Below are 16,261 nucleotides of genomic sequence, written 5' to 3'. Positions count from 1 at the left end.
GACAACAGAAATAGAAGTCAGGCGTCAGGAAAAAATATTGTGTTCTGGCCACTACTGCAAAATATATAATAATAACGTTCAAAGGGAACACTTGTCCCAAAATAGTTGATATGTGATTGATATGTTTGTGATGGACCAGCGCCTAGTTATTATATATTCACTTAATTTGCATACCCAATATCTCATCAATTGCTGGCCTTGTGGCGGAGCAGGAACGACCTGTAGTCTTCCATGTCTGGGAGTTCTTGTCTGATTTCGCTGATAGGAACGTTGTAACCAGTTTCGTCAAAGAACTGGGTTATTGAAAAGGATTAGCTTAATTGGGGTTGTTCTAATTACGAGATTTGACCGTGAGAAGTCGACGTAAGCACGCTTACCTTAGCGAATTGTTTCACGATTGGCACAAACTGTTTAGCTGTCCAAGCCATGAATGACGGAGCAAAAGGCATTTCTTGACCCATGACTTCCTTGTATACTTTCTGAATCTCTGCCACTGTCATTTCATCTCCTGCTAATCTGATTACTCCACCTTTCCATTCTGGACCATCGATAAATGCTTTAGCGCCTGCTTTGCCAATATCCCTACTACTGATCAACTGATGTTTCCTCTCCGGATGTTTGTAATACGTATATTTGGCCCACACAGTTCTTCCCATTTTGAATTGAAATGGTGCTGCAGGGAGCCATATGTCCATGAATTGGACGGGTCGGAGGAAGGTATGAGAGATTGGCAGGGAAAGAATGTGGTTTTCAACTGTGCGTTTACATTCAAACCTATAGCATCATGAGGCTCAGTTCAAGCAAACCTGCAAGCGTCACATACATGATCAAACCACACTCACGTTGAGAAACCAGTATCGTCCAAACCACCGAAATCCGTCGAAGAGTATACGATGTGCTTGACTCCAAACTGAACTGATGCATCTGCAATAATTTTACCTGAACTACGCGTCAAGATTCTGTCCGAACGGGATACTTCAGTACTGATTACTCACCTTGCTTGATCATGGTATTGTCGTCTACGTATGATTGAACGCTAAACACGCCATACACGTCTCCCTTCTCGAGGCCAAGGGCGGGGAAGACTTTGGAAGGCTCATCCATATTATCATCGGCTACTTTGACTACTTGAACTCGAGGAAGTTTGGCGAGTTGTTGAGCGGATCCAGAGGTCGGATTGCGAGATAGAGCAATTATCGAGAAATCAGGATTAGGTGAAAGGGCCTAATCAGTTGGCTGTCAGCTTCGTTTGCAGTGTATGTTGTCGGAGGTTTTATATACTTCTATGAGAGCTGTTCCTTGTAGACCAGTAGAGCCGAAGACGACGATAGTCTTGCTTGTCAAAGACATCTTGATCAAGTGCTCTTGAGGGATTATGGTGGGAGGATTTCGTTCGTTTCCTGCTTACATTCTCACCACTCCTACCTTGACCCTCACCATTATTTATACATTTCAAGACGATAACATCGCCGAGGCGAGTGCTTGCAAGGGAAGAATACATGTCATGGCCGAGGACAATCATTATCATCTAATAACGCGGTCATTTATGGCCGCGTGCAGTGTCAAGATTGGAATGACAAGGGTGTGTGGCTTCTATGCAGGAAAGTATGGTCCGTTGAGACCGCTATGGACCATGTCGATATGTTGTTGATCAAGAGCCTCGAGATGTACAACTAATCTTATGCATTGGTGAGGTGTTGCTATCAACGACATAGTATTCTGTGGTAGCTGTATGGTCCAACTGAAGCTGGACTCTGCCGGTCGTAGCGATCGGTGACACACCAAGTCAAAATACTTCCGAGATCAGTCTATAATTAAATCTGTACTGCAGATCGTCGTTTGCACTTAATCCCAGGTTGTTTAAATCCCACACTTATGGTCCCCACATTTTTGGGCATACGAAGACGTAAAATCCTGTTCTTGACCCTCAAGATCTGGGCGTTTATTTCTGGTAATTGACTTGACCGCTACCGAGATCACCTGATCTATGATACAACAATTTCCATTAGATCGGACAGGAGTTGAAAGTTTCAACGAGACACAATTTCTAAGCGAGACTTCGCTTACACGTTTGAGGGGCCTCTTGTGATGTGGTCGACAGTTGTGACGAACATGACTTGGTGAGCATCATTTAGCTTTTCCAAACGCGCTGTGGAACGCTGAAATAGTAGCAAAGCATAACAAAGTCAAACGCCCTATGCTTACCACTTCATATATCAAGCGGGGGACCATTAAAAAAACGAAGAATGTTTGAGAAATTAATCTCGATCTTCCCCGCCCTATAAAATTATTGTCATAGGATAAGTTACCCCTCCATTTCGAGGACATCAGAGCTCCCATATCATTATCTATCAACTACATTACGTGAGACCAAAACAGTGTGAATATCGACAATGTCCGTGGGTGAACTCGATGTTCCAGGAACAGCTCGAATATATCAAGAAGAAGGCGAAACAGTGCAAAATGCAGTTACACTAATTCCGACACCAAGTAAAAATCCGGATGATCCACTTAATTGGACGAGAAAGAGGAAATACCTCATGTTATCTTGTGTAGTGTTGTAAGTGTGCTCTTGGATTCATGGTGTTTAAACAGATTTAGGGCTAAGCTACGAATCTTCCTTATTTGCATAGCTACACTATCACGGCTACCATCCTTTCATCCGATCTTTATTCTGTGTTTGATCCATTGTCAGACTCTACTGGATTATCTTTGGATCAGCTGAATGTCGGAACAGGGTATCTGTACCTTTTCATCGGTGTGTCAACTCTAATAAGTCAACCGGCTTCTTTGGCATTTGGAAAGCGACCAACATATCTTGTATCTGCCTTCGGAGCAGCCCTGGTGAACATCTGGACAGCTTTTGCGAAAGGTAACTCGCAATGGATTGCCAGTCGATTATTGCTAGGATTTTTTATCTCACCATCCTTCACTTTGGTCGAAGTTTCCATTGCCGATGTAGTGAGTAATCGTGTTTTTTGAAGAGGCGAAAGGATTCGTCATCTGACGCTTGCCCAGTTCTTTTTGCACGAGAGATCATTTCCTATCGGACTGTACATCAACTTCCTGTTCGGCGGTGTCAGTCTTGGCCCTATCCTCAGTGGTTACATATACGAAGGTGTAGGGTGGCGAGCTATTATCGTGAGTCAGCAACTCATTCTTCGTATTGAATGGTGAATGCTAACAGATATTGAGTAGTGGTTATCGACCGGCTTGACCGTGATTATGGGCATCGTCTTATTCTTCTTTCTTGAGGAGACCACGTTCGAGCGAGAGCACGACACACTGTCATCGATCACGTCACGGAACGACGCAGAGGTGGAGCAAGAGGAAAACGATCCCAAAACAACCGATAAAGGCGACAAGACGACTACGTCTGTTCAGAACGAGCATTCGCAATCTCGTCGACTCGAGAGCATGGACATTACGGATGCTACCCCTTTCACACCAACTCCTTGGCCAGGTCCAAGGTTCTGGAAGTTCATGAAACCTCACAAGCATGCTCTAGGCATCATGACTAGAGGTTTTCTTCAACCTCTGGCGATGTACAGACTACCTCTGATTTGGTGGAGTGGGTTGATGTACGCTACATATCAGATCTGTTTCAACTGTAAGTGTACCGTAGGATCGATGAACTCGGGAATATAATGCTGAGAACTATCGCAGTGATCGCCGCCATCTCTTCTGGTATTCTCGCTGCTCCTCCATACAATTTCTCAACAAGTGCTGTTGGACTCACTTTCTTATCACCTTTCCTTTCTGCTATACCGGGGTGAGTTTGCACCTTCCAGATCGACCTGTATTCCAGCTGATCAAAGACGATCAGTTCCGTATATGGTGGATATATAACGGACAAATTCGTTCTTCGACAAGCTAAGAAGAACCACGGTATCGCCGAAGCTGAACATAAACTCAAGCTATACATCATTCCGGCCGCATTGTGTCCAATCGGATTACTCATGATGGGTTTAGGACCCTATTATGGTGCTCATTGGATTGTGTACGTCCTCGGATGTGCAATCGTCAACCTTATTGGTCCTCTCGCGACCATCTTGACAGTCTCCTACGTGTTCGATTGTTATCATCCTATCCGCCCAAAGACTGAACACGGTGTGCAAGCTTGTGCTCAAGATATGGCACCTTACCTCTTAAGTACAGTACTGCTCGCAATGGTGTTCACTTTCGGTTTTGTGAGTTTAAGATACCCCTCTTATTTCGTGTATAATGCTGACCAACTGGTTTGATAGAATTATGTCATCACACCTTGGTGCTTCGGTTGGGGTCTTAGGAACTTTGCAATCTCATCTGCATTGATCATCACCGTCATCAACGCCACAGTTCTTGTAGTATTGAAGTGGGGTAAAAGGCTTAGAAGAAGCGGAGAGCGTCATTACCGAAAGATCATTGATTGGTAGATATTGTAGGGACAAGAGATAACAGCATTGTTTGAAAGCTTTTATACCTGAGAAACGCTTAGCGTATGTAGCAATGAAGGTCTTAGTTGAAATGTTCAAAATGTGTAACCCTTCAACCGTGTCTGGTCATGTGATATGTTCCATCCCGCCCGTGATTCAATTTAGCTAGAGAATGGATATTGCGCTGTAGTAATAACAAGTCATCTAATGACCGCGATTGGTTCATCCCAAGATCTGCTCATAATGATACATGCAATCACACAGCACTGTTACAATTCAGTTCCATTGTTTAAAGAGGCCATTCCCTATCAACAAAACGTAATCAGCTTATGTTGACAGCCCAAAGAACTGTAGATTCCGGAGCATGACTCACATGGTCTGGGTCAAATTTTGATGTACGGCTTTGACCTGTTGATATGCCTCTAAACCGTATGTTCCCAGCTCTCTTCCAATACCAGAGTGCTTGAATCCACCAAAGGGCACACTGGGGTGAAGGATACCATACTGGTTGAGCCAAATTGTTCCGGCGTCTATAGCTGTAGCGAGTCTGGTTTGTTGTTTAGCGTCATTTGTGAAGATTGCTGCAGCTAAGCCATATATCGAGTTATTGGCCAATTCGATGACTTCATCCTCGTCTTTGAATTTAGAAGCTACGATAACGGGACCGAAAATCTCTTCTTGAACGACCTTCATACTGTTGGTAGTATCGGCCAAGATAGTAGGTTCGATCCAGTATCCACCGTTGGAGTCAGGCCATTTCTGACCACCGGTCACTACTCGAGCACCCTCAGATTTACCGGATTCGATATATGACAGAACCTTGTCCCGTTGAGCTTCGGAAATCAAAGGTCCAAACGAGGTAGATTCGTCCGATGGTTGTCCGATAGCACATGCTTTGGCTTTGGCGGCAAGAGCAGTGATGAACTCGTCGTAAATACCTTCTTGCACATACAGCTACGGTAATAAGACATTATGAGTTTCAGGTGAAAGTGGGTGCAGAGGTGAGCGGATTCAAAATGGATGATAAGGTAAGGGTTGGAAGTGATTGTGGTCAACCCTTGTACTCACCCTACTACTGGCGGTACAATCTTGACCAGAGTTGAACCAAATACCCATGGCGACCCACGAAGCAGCCTCCTCGATATCTGCAGAGTTGAAGATGATAGAAGGGGATTTTCCTCCGAGCTCAAGAGTGACTTTCTTCAAGTTGGATTCTGCAGCAGCGATGGAAATCCTTCTTCCGGTGATAACAGATCCGGTGAAAGCGACCTATTTGAGCATTGCTATCAGCCAAACGATCAAGCTCAGGTTCATAAGATTTTACATAGAGGATACCCACCTTGTCGATATCCATATGTCGAGAGATAGCATCTCCAGTGGTAGCGCCCAAACCACCCACAGTGTTGATGACACCGGGGGGGAAACCGGCTTCTTTAGCCAAATCACACATTACCAATGCGGTAAGCGGAGTGAGCTCGGAGGGTTTCATGACAACGGTGCATCCAGCAGCAAGAGCTGGGCCAACTTTCCAAGCCCACATCATGAGAGGGTAGTTCCATGGGATGCTATGTAGAAAAGATGTAAGACAAAAGCCAGGGAAAACGGAGCGGCATCTAGATGATTAAAATCAACATACATTTGACCACAGACACCGATGGGTTGATGAAGCGTGTAAACGAATTTTTCTTTGCCGAAATGGTTCAGAGTTTGTCCGTGTGATTTATCGGCAAGACCAGCATAATATCTCAAGGCAGCGATGGAATCTCCAACATCGAATTCACTGTTATATAATTGTCAATTGACGTTTTGATGGCGGAGAAGATAAAGGGGATATTTACCGAGCAATTCGTACACCCTTTCCAGAGTTCAAGCTATTCACAGTTGTACATCAGGTATGCAAATAAACAGGAGATTCTATGAGCGCACTCACGATTCCAGAGCACCAATTTTGGCGGCATCTCTCTCGATCAAGTCTGCGAACTTGTTGAGCACTACGTCAATCAGGTCAGCCCATGCAGTTGTGAATACAGTGAAAGTCTATTTAAGATGATGGTATCAGAAGGAAGGAGACGATTCTCACAAGCAGCTCTTTCGGTCGCAGCGACATTGTTACCCCAAACGGTCTTGAAAGCCTTTCTAGACGATTTGACCGCAATGTCCACATCCTCCTTCTTGGCATGTGCAAAGTCTAAGAATGGTTTACCGGAAGCGGGGTTGACGGTGGAGAAGGTCTCTTTGGAGACAGATTCGACCCATTCATTGTCACTGATTGTTAAGCCCGACTCAGCTTGAATCGTCTTACATGATTTACCGACCAAAGACTGAGAGACTCACATGAAAAGACCTGTGGGAACCTCAATTTTTCCGAGGCTAGGTACTTCAATAGTAGCGTGAGTAGGCATTGTTCTGATGACACTGGTTGAGAATAATCTTAATGAACGATGTAGTTTCAGTGTTGATAAGAGTGTTCTTTGCAACATTCGACGCTGGTCAGAAAGTCGGGGTAAATATATAATGGTGCAGCTGGGAGAGGAAAGAATCGTTGCTTGTTTGAGGAGGGAAAGGAAGTGGTGGTGAGCGCGGTAAAAAGCATGGGAGGTTGAGGCAGAATTAAACGCCGGCGGTTCGCCAAATTCAGGATAAACACACTGAACTTTCTCCTCGATTTGGCTTGGTTACGCGAAGGTAAGTAGAACAGCAGCAGCAGCGTGTCCCAAGATGCAAGCGAGAAACGAATGTTTACCTGCAGTAGACATAAACCGAGAGCTGATGCACAACATGTTTCATACGCTTATATACAATAGACCACCTGTGGTTCCCTTGAGCAGCCTTCAAGCTGTTGTTCCGTCATTGCTAGAACCCACTTCCAAATTCATACTGCAATGGATCTTCCACATCCAAGTGAGGTCTCAATATGTTGTCCAGCAGTGCTTGAGTCTCCCGGTCTAATTCAAAGCCATTGGGATTCCAAGCTGTATGAGTATGATGATTCGTAGCGGGGTTTACACCTTGATTTGGCATAAAGCCGTCCAACATGGACGGTTGAGACGAGGCTTCGAAGCTGGAAGAGAGAGCATCGATGGGATACCTGTGGGGGTCATCAGTTTTCCTCTACGGACAATTAAGTTATAAGGCTCACGCAGTTTGACTCCCGCTACTACTCATCCACGCGTTGAGTTCGTTGATCACTCCTGTTGACGGAGCAAGCGTCATACCCAACGGAGTGGAGGGAATATTTATGGGATTAGGATAGTTCTGTTGATATGCGTGTTGTGTATTTTGGACTTGAGGGGGATCTTGAATAGTCATAGGTGATTCATTGACCCTTGTAGCAAGATTCTGTGTAGTGTGTGGAATGAAATCGAAAGGAGGCTCCTCTTTCGCAAGACTGATCTTCTCTATCTGCTCAGTCAGACGCTGAGAGCCTAAGGACAAGCCATATTCAGACAACAAATTCTCCAGCAAAACTTGCTGACCACGAGCCGCTGGCCAAGAAACTGCCATCAGCTTCATCAGCCGTATACATTCTTGCGCCCGGCCCAGTGCCTCGGTTTGTTTCTTTGGTGCTTGAGAGCTGGCTAGCGACAACAAATGAGTAGTTCCAGCGATAAAGCAACATTGGATGGCGGTTGGAGGACAAAATCGGAGATTGTGCAGTCGGTGCCAGATCTGCAGCAGCGTGATCACCTGCAAAGCCGCTCGATCACATTGCTAATGAAGTAGATTAGCCGAGCACGTGAATGGTCCACTCACCTTGACTGCCCACGCAGCTGTTGACGACCCTGGTGGAATCGCACCGTCCGAGCTAGACCCGGACGGCAGACCGGCAAGGGGCCGATAGAAAGGTCGATGAAGCAGTATGACAAGCCAAGCTTGTGAAAGATGGAGCATGAGGATATGAGGCAATCCATTCTTGGGAGCGTGATTATGAAAAGTCAAAGCCGGCGGAAGTGACTCCAGCCATGTGCTGAGAGAAAGACTGAAACGCTTTAGCTAAGCCCGGATGATTGGTGACATACCTTATCTCGCTGATGACACCTGTCCGGAGCAGGGTCGACATGTCTGCTTTGATACCATACCTATGAGTAGTCAGTCATGTCCCCGTATATTTCGCTCACAATGTGTTCATGATCCTCTCTCCTATCCTCATCAACTTGACAGTGTGCACAAAGGTTGTGCTGATCATTCCAGGCTGAGGTCTCAATGGACAGTCTGTACCAGTGGGAGGGTCCTCGGGGTTCCATATATGATTATCGAGCTCGTCGTCAATGGTGGGAGGTAAAGCCGTGAACTCTGGCAAAGAAATAGATCGTCCAATATATGGAGCCCATAATCCCTCCTGTATAAATGTAGTCCAGAACGTCACATTTCGCTGCGTGATCAGCGTATGTCCTTTGAGGCCAAACTTACTTCTCTAGCTTGCACTGCCGTGACATTCCCTTTCCTCAATAACCGTGTATCATCCATGTTGAGGCCCACTGTTCGTCAGTTATCTCCAGTACTCTAGTAACTCACATGCAACACCGGTCCTCAGCGCCTGTCCTATGTACAACCAACCAAGATTATGCTCTGCTGCTAAGCTATGATACGATGCCAGGTGTGCAAATGCTTGTACAGTTGCCACCGCCGGATTCATTCCCTCATAATCGATGAAATCTTTGGCTTTCTTAGCAAATATCTTCCTTGTGTCGGATGCCCGAAGATATGGCCACTCGCTAAATCCGAGAGCTATGGCGAGGATAGCATTATGAAGCATTGGGGAGTAATGAGCAGTTTTAACAGGACTATCGGTATGCAATGCTGTTCGCATGTCTTGGCGGAATAAGATGGGATTGGTACGTTGGCCTGTTGGGCTCAGCGATGTAACAGTTCAGATGCACTCACCCCAGCAGGCATAAAATGTGAAGAAGCGATCAATAGCCTGGTCATGCTGAACTTCATTGAGATAGACGTCTTGAGGGAGATACCGAGAGTAACCGAACGGAAGGCTTTCAGGGGATTCCGGTGACATTTCATGGTTCAAATCTCTGGACCCTTCGTGATTGTATTTACTTAGATGACGGAAAGCGGAAGTGGGACCATGAACTTGCAGTTCACCAGTTTCTCCCTCCACCTGTCACATTAGAGATACTGTCAGCCATGTCGAAGCCGATACCTATCGCACAGCTCACCAGGTGATCCTGCGACCATTCTCTCATATCTCCGGATGATTCAGGCTCGACATTGTTTCTATGCTCTCCTCCTTCATCCTCAGACCCTGCCCGTTCAGTATTCCCAGCCGTTCCTGGGTCAAGACCGTGCTCTCGAAGTAGTCTTTCGAGATCTTGCACTCTAGTTGTCAGAGCTTGTACCTGTTGGCGCGATAAGGGTTTCCTGTAGTCTTCTCTAGGCTCCCAGTAGCACTCATCCTTGCACATTGTCAGCAAGATCGTAGCGAATGGTCTTACATAAGACGTATGGCTCACCTTATAGACGGCACATGTGGTGCAAGATGGCTTGATTCCGTCGCATTTACACCTCCTTTGGACAAAGCGTTAGCGGAATCGTTATACTGAGATAAGCCAAACCATACCTTCTTCGACATGGCTCGCATGCCTTTCCAACATTGGTCCTTTTCTTTTTGGGGCGAAAAGAAGACGAAAGATCTGCACTGAGAGGTGTCGAGGAGCCCTCTGCAGACATAATAGGGAAACAAGCTTATGTGTAGGGACAATCTATGTAGAAATCAAACACAACGATGTAGGCAAAACATAGTAGAATTGAAATCGGATCGTTTTTTGCCGGGATAGAGCAATGACTTATTCGGGAATTGTCATTTAAATGCGACCACAGGCACTGAAGAAAGAACCTCGCTTAGACAGCAGTTACCCTTGTTTGGGTAATCCGCCCATTCTCCATTGGCTGGGGATCCCATTGTTTCTCTTTTCTCAGGGCAAGTCTAAATTCATGGTTATATAAATTATATACATGATCGCTGTTCATACAGTACATAGTCTCCTATAAATCTATCAAGCAGTGAGGGTCATCACCACTTGACCTGGGTCCAGAATTGTTCCAGGCGGTGAAACAAGCTTCTTCACAGCCTTCCCGTCCATACTAGCGTCCGCGCGTACAGCTGAGATAACGAAGTTAGCAGCATCCAACGTTCACATATAAGCTGGCGTACCGATCTCCATCTTCATCGCTTCCAGGATTGCTAATACTTGACCATCTTTGACGTTATCACCCACGTTCACGAGGACTTTCCAGACGCTGGATGTCATGGGTGCGATGACATTTATCGCTTCACCTGCATGGTCAAGTCAGCGACTGTCGTATCGCAAAAAGGGCAGCATACCTTCGGAATCACCGTCATCTCCGTTTTCAGCGGCTACTTGCGCTTGCTTCTCTCGCCATGCATGAACCAGCCTATTTTCTTCCTCTGTCGCAGCTTCACTAGCCAAATTTCGCTTCTTCACAAACTCTTCAGTCTCAGCAGAGATGGAATCTAAGAATCTACCATACGCTACAGGATCAAAGGTGGTCTCTTCGATTTCAAAAGTCATTCTCCCGGTCTTGAATGCTTCGAAGCATTCATCGAACTCTTCCTGTGAAACTTCATAAAACTGAATTTGGTCGAATTCTCGCAGCAACCAAGGGTGCTCGAATTGAGGTTTGGCGGCGTGGGGCTAGCAGTGGCATAAGCGAGCGGTAAAAGTGTTATTTTGCAGAATGAGACTTACATCCCAAGTGGATAATGTCCGACCCCAAAGCTGATAACCTCCAGGTGATTCAAGTGGATAGACTGCACGACTGTTAGATCATTCTTTGTGCAGAGCGGATATGCCACTCACTGACGACCAAAGGTCCACCAAGACCCACGGTACCCTCAGCCGTGAAAGCCCTAACTGGGTTGTATTTTTGGGCGACATATACCAGCCTATTTGAGGAATTAGCCTTATCCTCGCATGTCAGGCAGCATGAGAACTAACCGAGGGTCCAAAGGCAACATCAAGGGAGTTCCAGCCAAGAAGCTCACTTCTACTACTAATTGCGGACAAGCTACGATTGACTTCGCTGCAGTGTCTCGATCTGAAACGCCATTTGCCTTGGCGATGTAATCCATATTATCTGGTAGATAAACTGCCGAGTCTCGAACAGTCTCCATGTAATCAGTTACGGCTTTCTTGGATAGGGGATCGTCTAACAATATGGGGAATTTGAAGATACGGCTGGGTAACGGTTGAGGTGATGATCCAAGGCTTTCTTCCAGGTCAATGAGCCTTCGGAGCATGTCCTTTTGAGTTGTTCGGAGGGAATCGAATTGAACACAGTATGCTATGTGGATCTTCAGCATGAGTAGCAAGTAGGAATTTGCCTGGTGTCAACTCACAACGAGCACAACCAATCACCGCCACTACACCTTTGACGTCTCCCGAGTTCAGTCCATTCAATCGATGCTGAATATGAGCTCTGGTAAGAGCGCTGGCGGTCATAGGCCCATAAGTCACATGGATATGGCAGTCTCCCGCCTGAATGTCCCCGTCAGTGATATTATCAACAACAAAGTTGGAGATCGCTCACCTGCCTGTACTTGATCTCTACCGTCTTTTTCGTGTCGTGTGCTGGGATTTGATGCAAGATGGTCTCATCCCAGTCCTCTGATAGGTCGACGTTGATAGGAACAATCTCTGCAGAAGATTTACCGTTTTTAACGAAAGCTTGGACTTGCGAAATGTAGTCTTCGGTTCGACGTCTGAGTGTAGTCGCTGAATCCCATGAAATTCTCTTGAATTTGATGGAATCACCGGGCCGACATTGCCCAAGTCGCCAGAAATCTGCTCGGACGATGGTGGTAGTAGTAGCAAGACCACCAGCCATGGGAGCATCCTAAAGATTAATTAGCTTGATTTAGAGAAGAGAGGAGGGGAGGGGGAAGTAGAACGTACAACGGGAAGTACCACTGGGTCATCTCCATTCCAGTTCAGACCTCCATACGAATATGGTTCGTCGATGACGTTGGCAGGGTGACTCCCTCCTTCACCACCGTCTAATCGTGCCCAGTTGAGTCTCGGCCCCTTGAGACGATAACCAGAACGAGTCGCGTTGTGTGAGATCTTCCATTCGGTCTCGTAGAGAATCTTTCGATCTGAATGATATCAGCGATGGACTGGAGATGTCGGACTCACCTTCTTCCGTTGTGAATTCAGGCTCATCATGGGGACCTGGCATAACGTAGAGCTCCCATTTATTTTTCCACAAATTGTCAAGTCGGGAACTTTTGGGAATATTTATTGGTTGATATTCTTGACTCCACTGTTCGGTTCTTGGGTCTAAATCCAGACTATCATTAGGAAGTAAATGCCTGCCCTGAACACCACCTAGCTTGAGTGTCGTCGTAGTGGATTTGGATCCAAGATAAGAGGGTACAGCAGGGAAACCTCCTCTGATTGCGATATAACTTCGACATCCAGATGATACCATTCCCAGTTTTAGTTTCTTTCCAGCAGGTACCAGAAGACGAGAATACATATCAACCTTTTCACCATCGATAGTGACATCTACTACACCACCAGTAACCGCAACGACGGCAGGTGCGTGGAACAGCAATTCAGGTCCAACGAGGGTGACCTCTAAAGCTTCGACATTCTCATCATTACCCACAATGATGTTTCCCAACCGGTAAGAAACAGGATCCATAGGTCCACTTTCGGGTACACCATTACCTACACCCCTTCTGGCCGGTAGATCTTGCACTGTAGTGTACGCCCCACCAGAGATCACATCAACAGTCATGGGGGAGAATTTGAAGTGATCGCTGGTGAGGAAAGCTGTAGTGGTATCACCAATCTTGAAAGCTTCCGAGCCGACAATAGACGCCAAATACTGAAAATTGGTGGGACAGCCTTGGACTTTGGACTGAGTCAGAGTCGCCAACATCTTTTCCGTGGCTTGGTCATGGGAGTTTCGGTCCCATACAATGACTTTGGCTATCATCGGGTCATAGAAGGGCGAGATATTGGTGCCAGACTGTATCCAAGTGTCGACTCTGACACCTTCGGCTTGATACCACTCAACATGCTGAAGCAAACCAGGTGAAGGTGCGAAATTACGAGAGGGAACTTCGGCATATACCCTTGCTTCGATCGCAAATCCTGTAGGTTCCGATTTTTGCAATGCGCTTAGTGCTGCAAAGTCCAATCCTCCTTTTCCTCGTGCTTGCATCTCTGCTTGTTGAAGCATGAGGGATACAAGATCAACATTGTAGCACATCTCTGTGATACCATGCTCTACCTGCAATCGTGTACTGAGATGATCAGTGCTCGCCCGTCGATCTGCGACTCACTTCATCTCCAGGAAGTAGAATGACCCATCGGTGTCGTCGACGAGAAACCTGCAGACTTGAGTCAAGCGATGTCCAATTAGGGCAAGAGAGAGAACGTTAACTCACTCAACAGTACCCGCACTTCCGTAACACACGTTGCTAGCCAGTGATACAGCGCAGCTCGTTAGGCGTTCTCTCATTTCTGGTAGAGAACGTTAGTGAACGGCACCAAGAGAGTTTGCTTTGATGATACTCACCAGGCTTTTTATGCACGAAAGGAGAAGGACATTCCTCAACTACCTTTTGGTGTCTCCGTTGAATACTACACTCTCGCTCGCCGAAATGTACAGCACCTCCTGTACCATTACCAAAGACTTGGACTTCAACATGTCTTGATTTGGCAACGTACTTTTCCATGAACATTCCGGTGTTCTTGAACAGCGTCGCCCCACGAGCATGGACAGAGTGGAAAGCCGCTTCTATTTCCGACTCATTCCAGCAAATCTGCAAACCCATGCCTCCACCCCCAGCGGTCGCTTTCAGCATAATCTGGTTCCTTGTCAGCACAAGAGCAAAAGCACATTGGGCCAACTTACAGGATAGCCGATCTTGTTGGCCGCTACCAATGCTTCTTCAGCGGAATTTAACAAATCCGTTCCAGATATCACGGGTACCTATATTGCGATCAGCGGGATAGATGTGTCATCAGTCAGACCACTCACTCCCGCTTCAACAGCCAGCTCTCGAGCTGTATGTTTCAATCCAAACTTCCGTATCACTTCCGAGGATGGCCCCACCCAGGTCAATCCAGCGGCCTCTACTTTCTCCGCAAACCCGTCGTTCTCCGATAAAAAGCCTGTTGATAATGTCAGCATGTGCATTGCAAAGATCAAAAGACACACCCACCATATCCAGGTATAATTGCATTTGCCCCACTCTTCTTGGCGATGTTCAGAACGTCTTCTTCAGTTATGTATGCAGTCTGATCATTTCCAGGTAGCAACCATGCCTCGTCCGCTAATCTCACATGGGCGCTCGATCGGTCAGCCTTTGAATAGATTGCTATGCTGACAAGACCAAGCTCTTTACAAGACTTGATGATACGACATGCTATCTCGCCTCTGTTGGCAATGAGCACTTTACGTATGCGCTGGAACGAATCGATGGTGAGCATGATTTGTGTTTTCAATGAAGATAAAGCAACGGAACTCATGGAAAGAGGAAGCCGGTTATTATCTACACTGCAAAAACGAATTTATTGATTGGATGATCCTCGCTTAACGCTAATACGCTCACGTTGTGCCTTGTTTTCCGGTCAGTTTCCGTGGATTATCTCCACTGGTCTCCACTTTGGTCGCTTACACCCTGACCCGATTGTAAATACCCGAAAACCATGCATTGATTTGTGATTTCCCAAATTTATGGATTCTTGATTCTTGTTTTTATTTTGAAAAGTTCTCTGTTCCACATACTTTTGAATAGCACCATGGTTAACAGCACATCTAGTCGCTCTCATCAACTACAAAAGGTCGAAATCAATGTCGACTGTGGCGAGGCGTTTGGTCTTTGGGAAGGTGGACCCGATGAAGAACTCATGCCGCTGATTGATGCGGCCAACATTGCGTGTGGAGGTCACGCAGGGGATCCAGTCATCATGCGGCGGACAGTAGCCCTGGCGAAGAGATATGGTATCAAGATTGGAGCTCGTGAGTGATCAGGCATCAGTTGTCTACTTGGCCGCTGATTCTGACGCAGATCCGGGGTTTCCTGACAAGACTGGGTTCGGCAGACGCTTGATCGCAATGAGCCCGGAACAGGCTTATGCAGAAATGTAAGTCTGTTCGCCGAGCAGAAGGGATTCAGCTGACTCTGCTCAGGCTTTTCCAAGTCGGTGCTTTGAAGGTATTCTTAGATGAGGCTGGAGTCCCATTGAATCATATCAAGCCGCATGGGATGTGGGTAAGTGATAATCTGCTCCCAAAGTCGAATACAAAACAGTACGCTTACCATCACTTAGTATATCATGATGCAAGACGACGAGGAGCTCAACGACGCTGCCATGCGAGCAATCAGTCATTTCAAGGTGCCCGTATACGGACTTCCTAATACCCTCCATGAGTCTGGAGCGAAGAAATATGGCATCCCCTTCATTCCTGAAGCGTTTGTGGACGTAAACTACGATTCCAAAGGCAAACTTTTAGGAGTACCAGGGAGTAGAAAGATGACTACCGACGACATAAGTCAAGCAACTACATCGTTAGGGAAGAAGGGTTTGGTGCCAGCAGTTGATCTCAGTTTAGTGGACGTGGGTGTGAAGGGAAAGCCTTTCACTATTTGTTTGCATTCCGACTTCAAAACATGTAGGGAGAACGTCGCAGCTGCTAGGAAAGCAGTCGACGAGGTTAACGAAGAGTTGTACAATCATTTGTAGTTATTAGACCGGTCTCATGCAGGCAATCATCTTTGTTTTGCATCGCGTCGCATTGTCTATCATGCTTTCGTCCAGATGACTTTCCACATACTGTGCGCAACCGCGTTTGTG

General features: G+C 46.4%; 7 protein-coding genes across 7 annotated transcripts; 2 read left to right on the top strand and 5 right to left on the bottom strand.

Moving 5' to 3' along the window:
* Positions 1–185: 185 nt before the first annotated feature.
* On the bottom strand, positions 186–1,350 carry IL334_004534 (uncharacterized protein; the record flags this gene model as incomplete). Its single annotated transcript, XM_062936251.1, has 5 exons — positions 186–293; positions 378–774; positions 843–939; positions 996–1,224; positions 1,282–1,350. 5 exons carry the CDS (start codon positions 1,348–1,350, stop codon positions 186–188), a joined length of 900 nt encoding a protein of 299 aa, XP_062792302.1.
* Positions 1,351–2,393: 1,043 nt separating this feature from the next.
* Positions 2,394–4,415, top strand: IL334_004533 (uncharacterized protein; the record flags this gene model as incomplete). The annotated part of the gene is made up of 7 exons (XM_062936250.1): positions 2,394–2,560; positions 2,634–2,961; positions 3,019–3,141; positions 3,199–3,610; positions 3,667–3,772; positions 3,827–4,190; positions 4,248–4,415. 7 exons carry the CDS (start codon positions 2,394–2,396, stop codon positions 4,413–4,415), a joined length of 1,668 nt encoding a protein of 555 aa, XP_062792301.1.
* Positions 4,416–4,784: 369 nt separating this feature from the next.
* On the bottom strand, positions 4,785–6,817 carry IL334_004532 (uncharacterized protein; the record flags this gene model as incomplete). Its single annotated transcript, XM_062936249.1, has 8 exons — positions 4,785–5,369; positions 5,484–5,684; positions 5,755–5,980; positions 6,052–6,195; positions 6,254–6,286; positions 6,346–6,406; positions 6,496–6,680; positions 6,750–6,817. The coding sequence occupies 8 exons, from the start codon at positions 6,815–6,817 to the stop codon at positions 4,785–4,787; spliced, it is 1,503 nt and encodes a 500-aa protein (XP_062792300.1).
* A 451-nt stretch (positions 6,818–7,268) lies between these two features.
* Positions 7,269–10,097, bottom strand: IL334_004531 (uncharacterized protein; the record flags this gene model as incomplete). Its single annotated transcript, XM_062936248.1, has 10 exons — positions 7,269–7,503; positions 7,555–8,126; positions 8,169–8,382; positions 8,534–8,754; positions 8,826–8,893; positions 8,973–9,227; positions 9,300–9,528; positions 9,587–9,823; positions 9,881–9,935; positions 9,988–10,097. The coding sequence occupies 10 exons, from the start codon at positions 10,095–10,097 to the stop codon at positions 7,269–7,271; spliced, it is 2,196 nt and encodes a 731-aa protein (XP_062792299.1).
* Positions 10,098–10,423: 326 nt separating this feature from the next.
* IL334_004530 (uncharacterized protein) lies at positions 10,424–13,619 on the bottom strand (the record flags this gene model as incomplete). The annotated part of the gene is made up of 10 exons (XM_062936247.1): positions 10,424–10,530; positions 10,582–10,704; positions 10,753–11,083; positions 11,138–11,199; positions 11,249–11,334; positions 11,387–11,732; positions 11,788–11,926; positions 11,979–12,284; positions 12,344–12,444; positions 12,584–13,619. 10 exons carry the CDS (start codon positions 13,617–13,619, stop codon positions 10,424–10,426), a joined length of 2,637 nt encoding a protein of 878 aa, XP_062792298.1.
* A 117-nt stretch (positions 13,620–13,736) lies between these two features.
* IL334_004529 (uncharacterized protein) lies at positions 13,737–14,893 on the bottom strand (the record flags this gene model as incomplete). The annotated part of the gene is made up of 6 exons (XM_062936246.1): positions 13,737–13,788; positions 13,846–13,921; positions 13,977–14,268; positions 14,316–14,393; positions 14,442–14,575; positions 14,626–14,893. 6 exons carry the CDS (start codon positions 14,891–14,893, stop codon positions 13,737–13,739), a joined length of 900 nt encoding a protein of 299 aa, XP_062792297.1.
* Positions 14,894–15,205: 312 nt separating this feature from the next.
* On the top strand, positions 15,206–16,150 carry IL334_004528 (uncharacterized protein; the record flags this gene model as incomplete). The annotated part of the gene is made up of 4 exons (XM_062936245.1): positions 15,206–15,425; positions 15,475–15,550; positions 15,597–15,678; positions 15,737–16,150. The coding sequence occupies 4 exons, from the start codon at positions 15,206–15,208 to the stop codon at positions 16,148–16,150; spliced, it is 792 nt and encodes a 263-aa protein (XP_062792296.1).
* Between the last annotated feature and the right edge of the window lie 111 nt (positions 16,151–16,261).

This window comes from Kwoniella shivajii, chromosome 6, assembly GCF_035658355.1.
Source record: "Kwoniella shivajii chromosome 6, complete sequence".
Taxonomy (NCBI): Eukaryota; Fungi; Basidiomycota; class Tremellomycetes; order Tremellales; family Cryptococcaceae; genus Kwoniella; species Kwoniella shivajii.
Note: the sequence above shows the minus strand (reverse complement) of the source record. Positions and strands in the feature narration are given on the sequence as shown.